Source organism: Lipotes vexillifer, unplaced genomic scaffold, assembly GCF_000442215.2.
Source record: "Lipotes vexillifer unplaced genomic scaffold, Lipotes_vexillifer_v1.1 scaffold738, whole genome shotgun sequence".
Classification (NCBI taxonomy): domain Eukaryota; kingdom Metazoa; phylum Chordata; class Mammalia; order Artiodactyla; family Lipotidae; genus Lipotes; species Lipotes vexillifer.
This window is the reverse complement of record NW_006769699.1, coordinates 810532-823585: the sequence shown is the minus strand read 5'-3', so window position 1 is coordinate 823585 and position 13054 is coordinate 810532. Positions and strand designations below refer to the sequence as shown.

The window sequence follows — 13054 nt, the reverse complement described above, 5'->3', positions numbered from 1 at the left end:
CCAGGCGTGGGGTCGTCGGCGCGCCGCGGCTTGGTCGCCCGGCGGCCCGGGGCGGAGCGGGCCCCCTCCCACGCCCTCCCCCCTCCCCTCCCCCCACCCCCTCCCGGCCCGTCACCGTCCCGGCTTCTTCCCGCGCGCTTCTTTCCTTCCCGCTTTCCCCGGAGAAACATGGCCGGGAGCCGTGAGGAGGCGCCAGACTACGGGCGAGGCGTCGTGGTAAATGCAACTCCGGTTTCGGGGCCGAGTCGCGCGCTCCCTGCCCCTCCCTTGTTGGCACCCCTCCCCCCACCCTTTTAGATTAAACGCCCGAAATGCATTCGGGAGAGAGCGGGCCACGGCTTTGTTCTTCCCTCCCGACGGGATCGCTTCCATCCTCCCCCTTCCCCAGTCTGACCCCGCGCTTAACATCCCTTCACCCCGTGTCCTCAGTGTCCCCCTCCGCCCCCACCCCCGCCAGGAATCCGCTACTCCCGCGTTAAGGCCGGGTGGCGCCGGCTCCCCACTCTCGCTGGCCACCGGGAGTCACCCCCGGGCGCCGGGCGGGCCTGCGAGGACCCAAGCGGGCCGCTCTTGTGGGCTTCCTTCCTCTCGCGCTCCCTCCTGACTCCTTCAGCGCGGGCTTCACGTGCTGTTTTCAGAAAGGGTACTGAGGGCGCTCCGGGGCAGCCAGGAAGTAAAGGAGCTCTAGTGGACGGAGCTTGAGCTTGCAAACCCGGGCGAGGGCTCTTCCTGTGGGGCCTCTGCGCGAGCTCGGGACACGCTAGCGCCGTCGAGCGAGCCTCTGGTTCGTCAGAAGGGAAACAGCACGCTGGCCCTGCTGAGCCAACTAGAGAGGGTGTGTACAGAGTAGCTAGTAGTGTGTCCGAATGAGAAGGTGGGGGAGGATGGGGTCCCAGGCCAGAGCCTCTTTATCCCTGGGGATCCCTCGATGTCAGCCGGCACCCGGTGGGTACCCATCGCTCGGTGTCCTGGAATCAAATCTGGTCTTGGCCTATGGCCGCTGGCTTCGGCTTGGTTTAGAATGGTCTCTATGAAAGGTGGTAGTTTTAACGCGTCAGGTTTAAAGTGACCTGCGGGTGCGGTGTGGGCTAACTTGCTACATTAAGAGTCTTTGTTCAGGGATCAGCCTGTAATGCACAGATAATCTGTGTGTGACCGGGAAGGGACTACAGGAGTAGGAACGTTCTGCTAGGAAACATCTCACAGCCTAACCGATCTGTTCAGGTTGAACCGTGTTGCCCAGTATTAATTTCAAAGCTGGGCCTTTCCTTCTTAAAGGAGGAGTTCATTTATTTATTCATTCCACTCATGTTGACTGTCCTGCTGTATCCCAGACCGTGTTCTAGGCTCTGGGGAAACAAAAAGCCCTGTGTTGGTGGAGCTTACTTCTAGAGGGGAACACAGGCAAGCAGTAAGAAAGGAAATACACAAAGAAGATACTTTCAGAGAGTGATATGTGCAGTGAAAAGACAAGAGCAATGAGAGAGTGGTTGGCGGAGGCCTTGGGATGCTGCTTTAGCTCAGGCAGAGCAGCCCCTCCGTGACATCTGAGCCAAGACCTGAAGGCTAAGCAGGAGGTAGCCACGTGGACTCTGAAGAAGGGTCTTCAAGACAGCACCTGCCAAGGGCAAAGAAATCATTACATTCTGAGAAGGAATCATGACAGCCAGTTTATGCTTTAAAAAAAAAAAAGGTCATTCCAGTTGCCATGGAGAGGATGGTCAGGCCTAGATTTGGGGTGAGTTGGAGGGGGATGAAAATTCTGGACAAGTTGAGTCTCTAGTGCCTGTAAAGCCTATGGGTCAGGATGCCCAGGAGGCAATTTGAAACTCCTGTTTGGAATTCAGAAGGGTGATTGGTTAGATTTGGAAATTGTCAGCAAATAGAAAAATATCTGATGCTTGGCAGTGGATAGGGATGCCCAGTGAACATGGAGAAGAAATGTGAAACTATTGTTAAGGGTAGAAAGCCCCAAATGTAACAGGCCGAGTGTCTGAGAGAAGCCAGATAAGGAGACCAAGAATGAGTAGCAAGGTAGGAGAGAGCAGACGGGGTGGTAGGTGCCTAGGGAACAGAGTTTTGTGGAGGTGAGGATAAGAGGTCAGCAGGAGGGACAGATGCCTCAGGAAGAGCAAGTGGCATCAAGGTGGAAAAGACGAAGCCATCAGAAGTGAGAATCTTTTAAACAACTATTCCATCAGTAGAACGGTTAAAATATAGTACTAGTATCTAATAATAGTCTTAAAAACGAATGAGGTCAGTTGATATGACTAATAGGAACGGTAGATTGTTAAAGTCTAAAAAGCAAATGATGGAACAGTAAGTAGCCCGATCTATCACTGCTAAAAGAAGCTTTCTCAAAAGCAAGGTAATTTGGTGAAAGATGCAGGAAGGTAGTGAGAGGGTCCACCAAGGTTGGAAATAATCAATGTATAATGGAGATCATCCCTGCATTTATGTCATTCTCTCCAGTAGAACTTGGGATAATTACATTAATATCAAGTTGGATATGGGCAGGCAAGGCAAATTCAGAATGAATTCAAGGTGCTGATGGAAGAGGGTCGAGAGGACAAGGAAAGCTTAGGAGGGTAGGTATACTGGGAAAGCAGAGAGCGCTCAAGGATGGGTTGGAAAAAATCAAAGGGAAATTTTAGTGCCAGTGGGTAAGGGGGCAGGTAGTAATGGCAAGCATTTATTGAACACTTACTATGTGGTTTTCCTGTATGATTCATTTAATCCTCACAAATCTTTGAGGTAGGGATATTATAATCCCCATTTTACAGACGAGGAAACTGAGGCAATGATAAGCAATCGCCATGGTCACATGATTAGCAAATGGCAGAAGCAGGAGTTGAAGCCAGCTTTCCAGCACTGCTACATGGGAAGCTGTGCTTCTGGGGAAGAATGTCAAAGGGGAGGCTGCTGTGACGGACGGGATGTGGCTGAGGTGGACTAGAGGCGAAGCCGTTTGAGCTAAGGTAGGTGAAGTTGCTACAAGATGGAGGAGCTAGAAGGATCATCAAGGTGTGTACTGGAGTGTCCAGAAATGAGGTAGAGAAGAGAAGTCTGAGTTGGTAGAAACTTGGTGATAAAGATGGCAAGGGACATAGAGCCAGATGACTTGAGCCTAAAACGAGAAATACAGTTCGTGCAAGAGAAGGGAAGGTGAAGAGACTGAAGATGGCTCTTGCCTGCAAATGGCTTTCAGTTTACTCGGGGAGGTAGGACATTAGTAGATTATTAACAGTAAATGGGAGCAAGTGCTAATTACCAAATCGGAGATGCAGACCCTGAGTTCGGAAACTTTGCTCAGGATAGACTGGCTACCAGTGTCCCCCCTACCACCCGCACACACACACCTCAGTTGGTATATCTTTGTTGCTTCTCAGGGAGAGAAAAGATTTCTCTACCTCTCTGGTCTTTGGGGATCAGGTTATTCGATATGGTTTACTTTTACAGAACCATTATCAAAGAAGCATAGTTAGTGCCCTACACATGTGAGTTTGGTAGGAGTAAGGAGAAGAGAAAATCTGAAATGATGGTGCTTCTGTTATGGCATCTCCCTCCCCCTCCCCCCATGGAAACGACTTTACTGGATGTGATGAGTTTCCCCTTCCGGGTACAGAACCCCCCACAGAAGAGGAAGGCATGCAGGTTACAGGATGTTATTTGGTCTGTGGAGCCCCCCTTCATTCCCCTGGTAGCAGAACCTGGGACCCTTCTTTGAGGACACAGCTTCGACTCAGTTTCTCAACGTGTGGCTCTGAGGCATCCCTCACAGTGCACCCCCTTCCCTGGCTCTGGGGCTGGACCAGTGACCCCAGCTGGGACAGTTGACGTTCTTGTCTGGGATTCCCAGAAGCAGAGCTGTGGGACGAGACTCCCTTCCTCTCTAACAGTGGACGGGTGGATGTGAACCTGAAATTGGCAGCTGCCGTGGTCACTGCCTGAAGGAGAGAGTAAGGCCCAGGCTTTGGGGCTTAGCAGCAGAGAGGAGCCGAGGTTAGCTTTTTTTTTTTTTTTTTTTTTTTAAAGATGTTGATGCAAATACTTTTTAAAAAATTAAAAAAATTTTTTTGGTTGCTTTGGGTCTTCGTTGCTGCACGTGGGCTTTCTCTAGTTGTGGCGAGCGGGGGCTACTCTTTGTTGGGGTGTGCGGGCTTCTCATTGCGGTGGCTTCCCTTGTTGCGGAGCACAGGATCTAGGTGTGCAAGCTTCAGTAGTTGTGGTGCATGGGCTCAGTGGTTGTGGCTGGCGAGCTCTAGAGTGCAAGCTCAGTAGTTGTGGCGCATGGGGTTAGTTGCCCCGCGGCACGTGGGATCTCCCCGGACCAGGGCTCAAACCCATGTTCCCTGCATTGGCAGGCGGATCCTTAACCGCTGCGCCACCAACGAAGTCCCCCAAGATTAGCTTTTTGTATGTGTTTCCAAACTATTTTTCTCCCTAGGGGATACAACTTGAAAAATAAGGCAAGACATATTCTAAGCAAAAAAATTTATTTCTGATGACTTCGAAAGAAGGTCTTCAGTATATCTTCCAATGGGGAAAAGAGAGTCCGAAGGAGTTCCGGGGTTTGGATGTGGTATAAAATGGCTCAGTGTGTTTGTCACTTCCCCAGCTTGGCCATATTTTGGGTCTTTTGAACAGAGAAGGCATTGTTCTGAATAAACTTAGAGCATATTATCTGTGATACTGCAACTATTTAAAGACTTCTTGTTTTGATTTTTCAAAAAGCAGATGAATAACATAATTATCTGCAGTTCCTAGCAGCCTCCATTCCTTCAGGTCTAGGACACATTTACAATGCAATTTATATGCACTATTAAGGATAAACCAGTGGTTCCCTCATTTCTAATTGTCTTTTATCTCTACAGTGAAAACTCACTATTTCAGACTCATTGGGAAATAGGCTGGTTTGGCTTATAGGATAGTTTTAGGGAAACACGTTTCTTCTACTTTGAAATTTACAGCTTTAACTAGGGTAATAAGACTTTGGCAGATAGGTTTAAAGCACTTCTTTAAATTAATTAACACATGTAATTTGTAAGTAAACTATTGATGTTTCAGTACATCTAACTGGTTAACATTTACTGAAGCGTTCTGTAGACCAGATACTGATGTAAGAGTTTTATATCCATTATCTATCTTATTTAATCCTTGAAATAGCCATATGAGGTAGGCATCGGCTCCATTTTATAGATGAAAACGCTGTGACCCAGAGAGGTTAAAATGCCCAAGGTCCAACAGCTAGTAAATTCACCCCTGGGTGTGTTAGACTTCTAATCCATGCTCTTAATCATTACTCCATGCTGCCTCTGAGCTACAGATAACCAGTACAGTTTTTATATGTAGGTTTGTTTTGTCATTTTATCATTCTTTTCTTTTTGGGGGCGTCATTTATTAAGCATTTATTATATACCTGGAGATGTGCTAGGAACTCTAAGTACGTTATCTGCTCTATCTTTTTATCCTCAAGACAACCCTGTCCGTGGGTTTTATTGTGTCTTATTTAAAGGAGGGGGAAATGAGTCTCAGGTGTAATTTTCCTAACATCATAGTAAGTGTCAGAGCTGAGCCCTAGAACATGGACTAGAGAGTGGTTTCTGAGATTCAGCCAGGCAGGAGGTACTACAGGATTTCCGTGGTGGGAAGAGTGGCTACTAGTTCATGCCGCTACCTCTGGGAGGGCTGCAAGAGGTAGGGTGGGTAGTGTGTGTTGTCTGGCAGGGGAGCCAGAAAGTGCTGTGCCCTTGGGTGATCTCCCTGGGGCCTGGCATTGGTCAGGTTTCTCGTTTGGTCTTTGTTGTGGTCTGCCAGTGCATCTTCTGGAATCTCCTCATGTTCGGCTGGCGGTTCAGGCTCTGACCAGCCGTTGTGGTGTTGATGGTGGCAGCAGACACCAGGAGTTCTCAGGGTAGAAGCCAGAGTTACTCTGTGCAGATTCAACAGTTGCCATCAGCTGATTTGCTGGTCAAGGCAGAGCAGATGTGATGCTCTTCAAATACGCAGATGGGGGCTTCCCTGGTGGCGCAGTGGTTGAGAGTCCGCCTGCCGATGCAGGGGACACGGGTTCGTGCCCCGGTCTGGGAAGATCCCACATGCCGCGGAGCGGCTGGGCCCGTGAGCCATGGCCGCTGAGCCTGCTGCGCGTCCGGAGCCTGTGCTCCGCAATGGGAGAGGCCACAGCAGTGAGAGGCCCGTGTACCGCAAAAAAAACAACAACAACAACAACTTTATTCCTAAAAAATGCTGAGAGCATCATCTGACAGCACAAGGTTGCCATAAACATTCAATTTGTAAAAAGCATACTATCTGCAAAGCGCAATAAAAGGTGTGCCTGTAATTACAAACATAATTTTACTTATAAATTGTATAAGTAAATTGTATATTTACATATGTGCACTCTTACAAACAATGCTATCAGGTTAGCTGTAAGGCATTAAGTTGGTATTTTATCTTGTGATGTCAAAAGTCGGGAATGGAGTTCCCTGTTCACTTCAGTAGCTCCTTCGTCAGGTTATGTGAAACAAATTACCTTGTCCCACCTGGCTTCTCATAGGTTGATGGAATATAATTTTTTTAAAAATTTAATTGGCTGCACCAGGTCTTAGTTGCAGCTTGCGGGAACTAGTTCCCTGACCAGGGATCGAAACCAGGTCCCCTGCGTTGGGAGCACGGAGTCTTAACTGCTGGACCACCAGGGAAGTCCTATGGAATATAATTTAATGCCATATGGATTATCAGACCTAGTCTGTTTTCAATTTTATTCTTTTTTTCAAAGGATGCTCTTGTTTATTTATGTTTCTTAAAATAAATTTCCAATGAAAAATATTGTAACCAAGATAATTTGATTTACAGATTATGGACGACTGGCCAGGCTACGACTTGAATTTGTTCACGTACCCACAGCACTATTACGGAGACTTGGACTATGTCCTCATCCCTCATGGCATCGTTGTGGACAGGTGAGTGCTCTTTGCTGTGTAAGTTTTGTCTAACCCTCTCTTGTGTGAATCAAACGGTACACACTTGGGGACCCTATTCCGGAGTCTCTTCTATATAATGGTACACAGAACTTTTATACTACAGAGAATTTGGAATAAAATAAATCTGTGCTTTACGTGAACTGGTTCCTGGGATATTTGTTCAGGGGAAATGGTGAGAAGGCTATACATACAGAAGGTGTTACATCACAAGTAACAGCCTCAAAATAACAATGTCCTGTACAAACTGATGAAAATGAGGGTTGGGAAAGCGTTTGTCTCACGTTTTTCACAGACTCTTAACCAGGGACAGTTAAGAGGTGACCTTTGCTTTCACAGGCCACACCCCTGAAGGCTTTTCCTGCGACTTGTATTTATCTCAAATAAGTCTTTTCTCACAGGTCGGCCAGTCTGTGCACAATTACGTTTTCAGTGGTGATGTTTTAGAAATAAGAATATTTGCAACTTAAAAATAGCAGCACAGAACTGTTTCTCAAGTAGTGTTTCTAGCTCTTTTGGACCCATCGACATAGATATCCTCTGGCTCCTTCCTAGCCGATTGGCTTTTCGAAAGCCAACATTTTCTCTCCTGTTCTAAGCCCCTAAGTCACCCTCACTACTTTTTTGGCTTTCAGAGAGCACCCTCCAGTTCAGCCCACCACAGGCTTCAGGATTGATAGGTCCTATCCCTTTAACAAAGCTTCCTTAATGCCCCGACTCTTGCCTTTCCATGGACCTCTAATTTCTTGTACAAAGATCAAGTACTTAAGCCTTCACATTTATATGAAAAGCAAGCTTCATGGATTTCAGACTCAGAAATTGGGGCCGGGAGAGACTCTAAGAAGCAGGAGAAACTGAGACTACAGGCTCCCCGCTCTACCCTTTGCCTTAAGCCGTTGTATTTCTGCCTCTATTTTTTTAAGCTGTTATATTCTTCTGAGTTAAAATTTAACTTGTAAAATAGATCCTCAGCCAAAGGAAAGTTTGAAAAGCACTGGATGGTCACTATTCCCAGGATATTATCTTTCCATCAGTGCCTGTCTGTAAGCAAAAGGAAATGTCATTCTCTCACTAACATTCTAAGATTTTCCATTGGATAAGATCTGCACATTGTGTATTCTCTCAAACTATAGTATATTATTAAAATAAGGTCTAGTTTGTGGTTTCTCACAGCCTCAGGTGGCCTTCCACGGTATACAAGTTTTGATCCTTGAAGGGAAAAAACGTTCTGTGATGAAATAAATGTAAGAAATTTGGCATCTCCCAACTTGCTAGACCTCCATGTTGGCAATTCATATTAAAGATACAGATTCCTGCAAAGAAAAGGGAGGGGTAGGGAAGAAATCTGCTTGACTTTAGCAGTTAAAGCACCTTTTCTGTGTAGTGGGTGTCTTTGTACTCAATTCACTTCTTAATAACTCTCAGAAGCGTTTTCTCTTCACACGAGTTTGGGAACCCCTGGTTTAAACAAATTCCTGCTTTTCTCATCTGAAAATTAATTTATGACTTAAGTTAATTGCATCCTGATTTAGTACACAGTTGAATCCTGGTAAGGTTACCAGTTCCCTCTACAGGAGACTTACCCAGTGAACTTGTAAAAATGCATAACCTTAAGCTTTTTGTCTAGAAATTCTGATTCAGTGGTCTGGAGTGGTGTCTCAAGAATGCCCTTTCCCACCTTTAAAATGAATTTATTAAGATATAATTTACATACTACAAAACTCACCAATTGTAGGTAAATGACTCAATGATTTTTGGTACATTTTTATGGTTAGGCAACCATCACCACCATTGTTTTACAATATTTCTCTCATCACTAAAAGTTTGTTTTCAGTCTCTGCTCCTACCCCCACCATCAGGCAATCACTAATCTGATTTCTTTCTCTATAAATTTGTCTTTTCTGAGCACTTCATATAAATCAAATTGTACAATATCTGATTATTGATTCATCAGTTGATGGACGTTTAGATTTCTAGTTTTTGGCTATTGTGAGTAATGCTTCCATGAACATTCACGTATAAGTCTTTGTGTAGACATATCTTTTCATTTCTCTTGGAGAGGAATTCTGAGTTTCATGGTAAGTTTAAGAAACTGCCAATTATTTTCCAAAGTGGCTAAACCATTTTACATTCCCACCAGCAGTGTTTGAGGGTTCCAGTTTCTCCACATACTTGCCAACATCTAGTATTGTTTGTCCTTTTAATTATAGCCATTCTAGCGGATATATAAATGTATTTCATTGTGGGTTAAATTTACATTTTCCTAATGATTAGTGTGCTTGTTAGCTATTCATACATCTTCTTTGGACAGATGCCTATTTAAGTCTTTTGCTAATTTTGCAGTTGGGTTATTTCTCTTCTTATTGAGTTGTAAGAGTTCTTTATATATTCTGGACACAAGTCCTTTATCAGACATATGATTTGCAAATATTTCCCACTAGTATGTGGCTTGTCTTTTCATTTTGTTATTGATATCTTTTAAGGAGAATGTTGGGTGAAGTATTCTACAGATGTCAGCCAGGTCCAGTTGGTATATGGTACTCTTCCTTTCAACTATATCCTTACTGGTTTTCTGCCTTGTTGGATCTGTCAAGTACTGAGAGAGGGGTGTTGAAGTCTCTAACTGCAATAGTGGATTCATCTACTTATTACAGTTCAATAAGTTTTTTGATACTCTGCTGTTGGGTGCATATGCATGAAGGACTGTTAGGTCTTCCTGGAGAATTGACCTCTTTTTAATACACTAATGTCAGTCTTTATTCCTGACGATTTCTTTGCTCTGAGGTCTGCTTTGTCTGTAATTGATACAGCTACTCCAGCTTTCTTTTGATTATGTTAGCATGGTACATCTTTCTCAACCCCTTTAATCTATCTGTGTCTTTATATTTAAAATGGATTTCTTGTGGACAACATATATTAGGGTGTTTTTTTGATCCACTCTGACAGTCTCTGCCTTTAATTGGTGTATTCTGACAATTCACGTTTAAAGTGATGATGATTGATATACTTGGTTTAATCTCTACCATATTTATGACTATTTCCTATTCGTTGCCCTTCTTATTTTTTAATAAATTTATTTATATATTTATTTTTGGCTGCGTTGGGTCTTCATTGCTGCGCACAGGCTTCCTCTAGTTGTGGCGAGCAGGGGCTACTCTTTGTTGTGGTGCGCGGGCTTCTCATTGCGGTGGCTTCTCTTGTTGCGGAGCACGGGCTCTAGGCATGTGGGCTTCAGTAGTTGTGGCACGTGGGCTCAGTAGTTGTGGCTCACAGGCTCAGTAGTTGTGGAGCACAGGCTTAGTTGCTCCACGGCATGTGGGATCTTCCCGGACCAGGGCTCGAACCCGTGTACCCTGCACTGGCAGGCGGATTCTTAACCGCTGCGCCACCAGGGAAGCCCCTGCCCTTGTTCTTTGTTTCTTTTTTTGTCTGCCAGTCTGTGAAAACTGTCTCCCCCACAATGTGTAGCCTCTGATGATGTGCAGTTTATTTTTCTTGTTTTTCCTTTTAAGCTTTGCTCACTGGAGTTCATGCTTGTGTCTGAATAGCTTAATCTTCAGCCTAAGATTGGCTAGAGATTGTACTCAAACACCTTGAGCCAGGGAGGCCTCCACTCTTTGCTGATGAATGTGTGTGGGAGCCTGGCAAGCACATTCAAATTTCCAGCCTTTTTCAAGCCTTGCCTGGCTTTTAGTTTCCACCGAGCTTTCCTGTGTCTCTGCCGCGTGGGTTTATGGGCTCCACCATTCAGGGATGTGTGGTGGCCTGGGCCCACACTAGTCTCTGCAGTGCATATGCAGATTCTGGTCAACTTGGGATATGTGGAGAGTTTATTATGTGCCCCTCTCCCATGACTGTAGCCTCCCGGAACTCTCTATTAAATCTGTGACTAGTCTGCCAGGTAGTTGCTCAAACAGGACTGCAACTTCAGGATAACGGGGCCCCTGGCCCTCCCTGTTCGCATGCTACCAAGATGGCCATGTTAACTGACGGTGTTCCCCATCGGGTGAGCAGTGCCTCACCCTGCTTGACTACCTGGTTGAACAGTAGAGCAGATTGGGGGCCAGGGAGAGGGGACCATTCTCAGACAAGAATACCACAGATCTGTGCTGTTTCTACCCAGTGTTCAGTGTTTTCATGAATAAATGATTCTCAGTGTGGTGCATGCCTTTGGTTGATTTCCAGAGCGCTGAAATGGTTGCTTTTGACAGTTTTGTCCGACTTTCTACTTTCTCTTTGTGAAGAGGATGTGTTGACCTCCTCACTGCATCATGCTGGAAACAAGTGTCCCTTTTTATAGAATATCTGGCATGCTGGGGCCTTTCCTGGCGGTCCAGTGGTTAAGACTTCGCCTTCCAATGCAGGGGGTTCAGGTTCGATCCCTGGTTGGGGAGCTAAGGTTCCACATGCCTCATGGCCAAAAAATACCAAAACATAAAACAGAAGCAGTATTGTAACAAATTCAATAAAGACTTTAAAAATGGTCCACATCAAAAAAATTCTTTAAAAAGAATATTTGGGGCTTCCCTGGTGGTTGAGAGTCCACCTGCCGATGCAGGGGACACGGGTTTGTGCCCCGGTCCGGGAAGACCCCACATGCCGCAGAGCGGCTGGGCCCGTGAGCCATGGCCGCTGAGCCTGCGCGTCCGGAGCCTGTGCTCCGCAACGGGAGAGGCCACAGCAGTGAGAGGCCCGCGTACCGCAAAAATAAAAATAATAATAATAAAAAAGGAATATTTGGCATGCTGATGTACGTTTCGTTGATCATATTTTGAGACACATTACCTGAACCCATGGTTGTCATTTTATATGTATATGTGTGCACATATATGCACACAAATAAAAAAACCTATAAAAATATATAAAATATATATATTACATATTTAGAACATATATGATATAATATTTTATTTTTTCACATCATTCACTGCATCTGTTTTAAATCTAATTCAGTTTGAGGTGCCAGTGGGGATATTTTAAAAAGTGTGCACCTTAGATCCTACCTCCATTCAAGGTTTTAGTGTTGTATGGGTGTATGGGCAATGGACTTATGCATATGAAACAATGAGAAAAAATACAATGACAGTTCCACATTAGGTGTTGGGTGCCAGCCCAAGGCTGCATCATGGTAGAACTTCAGGAGACACCATTCAAACTGTAATCTGTGGAGATGGTGTCCACTGAGATTGTCCGGAGCACCTCTCATAGAGGTAACGTGTTATCTTCATCAAATATAAGTCAAATATTATTCTTTCAGTAGTTATTATGGTCTTGACTTTTCCTCCAGCCTCGTCTAACGCGGTCTGGTGGGTGAGTCATTCTCCATTTCCTTCTTCTCTGCTTTAAAGGGAACGTAATATCACCACATACCATCATAGCCTCGTTAAGGCTAACAGCCAGGCTCTGTAGTGATCAAATAATAGCCTTCGTGATCTTTGACATCATATTTTACACCTTAATCATTTTTTGTGATGCAGAGGAGCAAAAATGTATGATTGATGATGTGGTTATTAGAAATATGTTTTGAACACTTTCTCTTTATCCAACTTTAACAAAGCTTCTTTACCTGTAACATTCTGTCTCCCAAGCCCTTCTCCGCATTCTCCTGCATAATCTAATATGTAGAGTACATCATGCATTTTTGGGGAAAGGAACAAAAATGCTCAGAAGTAGTCATGCTTTAATATATCTTTTAATCCCTTCTTTCAGAATCGAACGGCTGGCTAAGGATATTATGAAAGACATAGGATACTGTGACATTATGGTCCTCTGTGTACTTAAAGGAGGCTACAAGTTCTGTGCAGATCTGGTAGAACACCTTAAGAACATCAGTCGAAATTCCGATAGATTTGTGTCTATGAAGGTTGATTTCATCAGGCTAAAAAGTTACAGGGTAAGTTATGATTTACTCCATTTTCATTATATGATGTTCAGAATGAACAGTGCTATAAATCAAAGAACTAATAATATTATGAAGATGAAGGATGTATTTTATTTTAATTTGCAAGATACTACAACCTGTAGTTCAGATAATATTCTTTGGGCAGGGGGAACCCTCCTATTATATTTCC

General features: G+C 44.7%; 1 protein-coding gene across 1 annotated transcript in view; it reads left to right on the top strand.

The window, feature by feature from the left end:
* The first annotated feature begins 145 nt into the window (after positions 1–145).
* Positions 146–13054, top strand: part of PRTFDC1 (phosphoribosyl transferase domain containing 1) — a 97225-nt gene continuing 84316 nt past the window's right edge. Inside the window, exons 1-3 of the mRNA XM_007445864.1 lie at positions 146–216; positions 6859–6965; positions 12693–12876. Coding sequence (XP_007445926.1) covers positions 169–216; positions 6859–6965; positions 12693–12876 — 339 coding nt within the window. The 5' untranslated portion in view covers positions 146–168. The remainder of the gene's footprint in view (positions 217–6858; positions 6966–12692; positions 12877–13054) is intronic.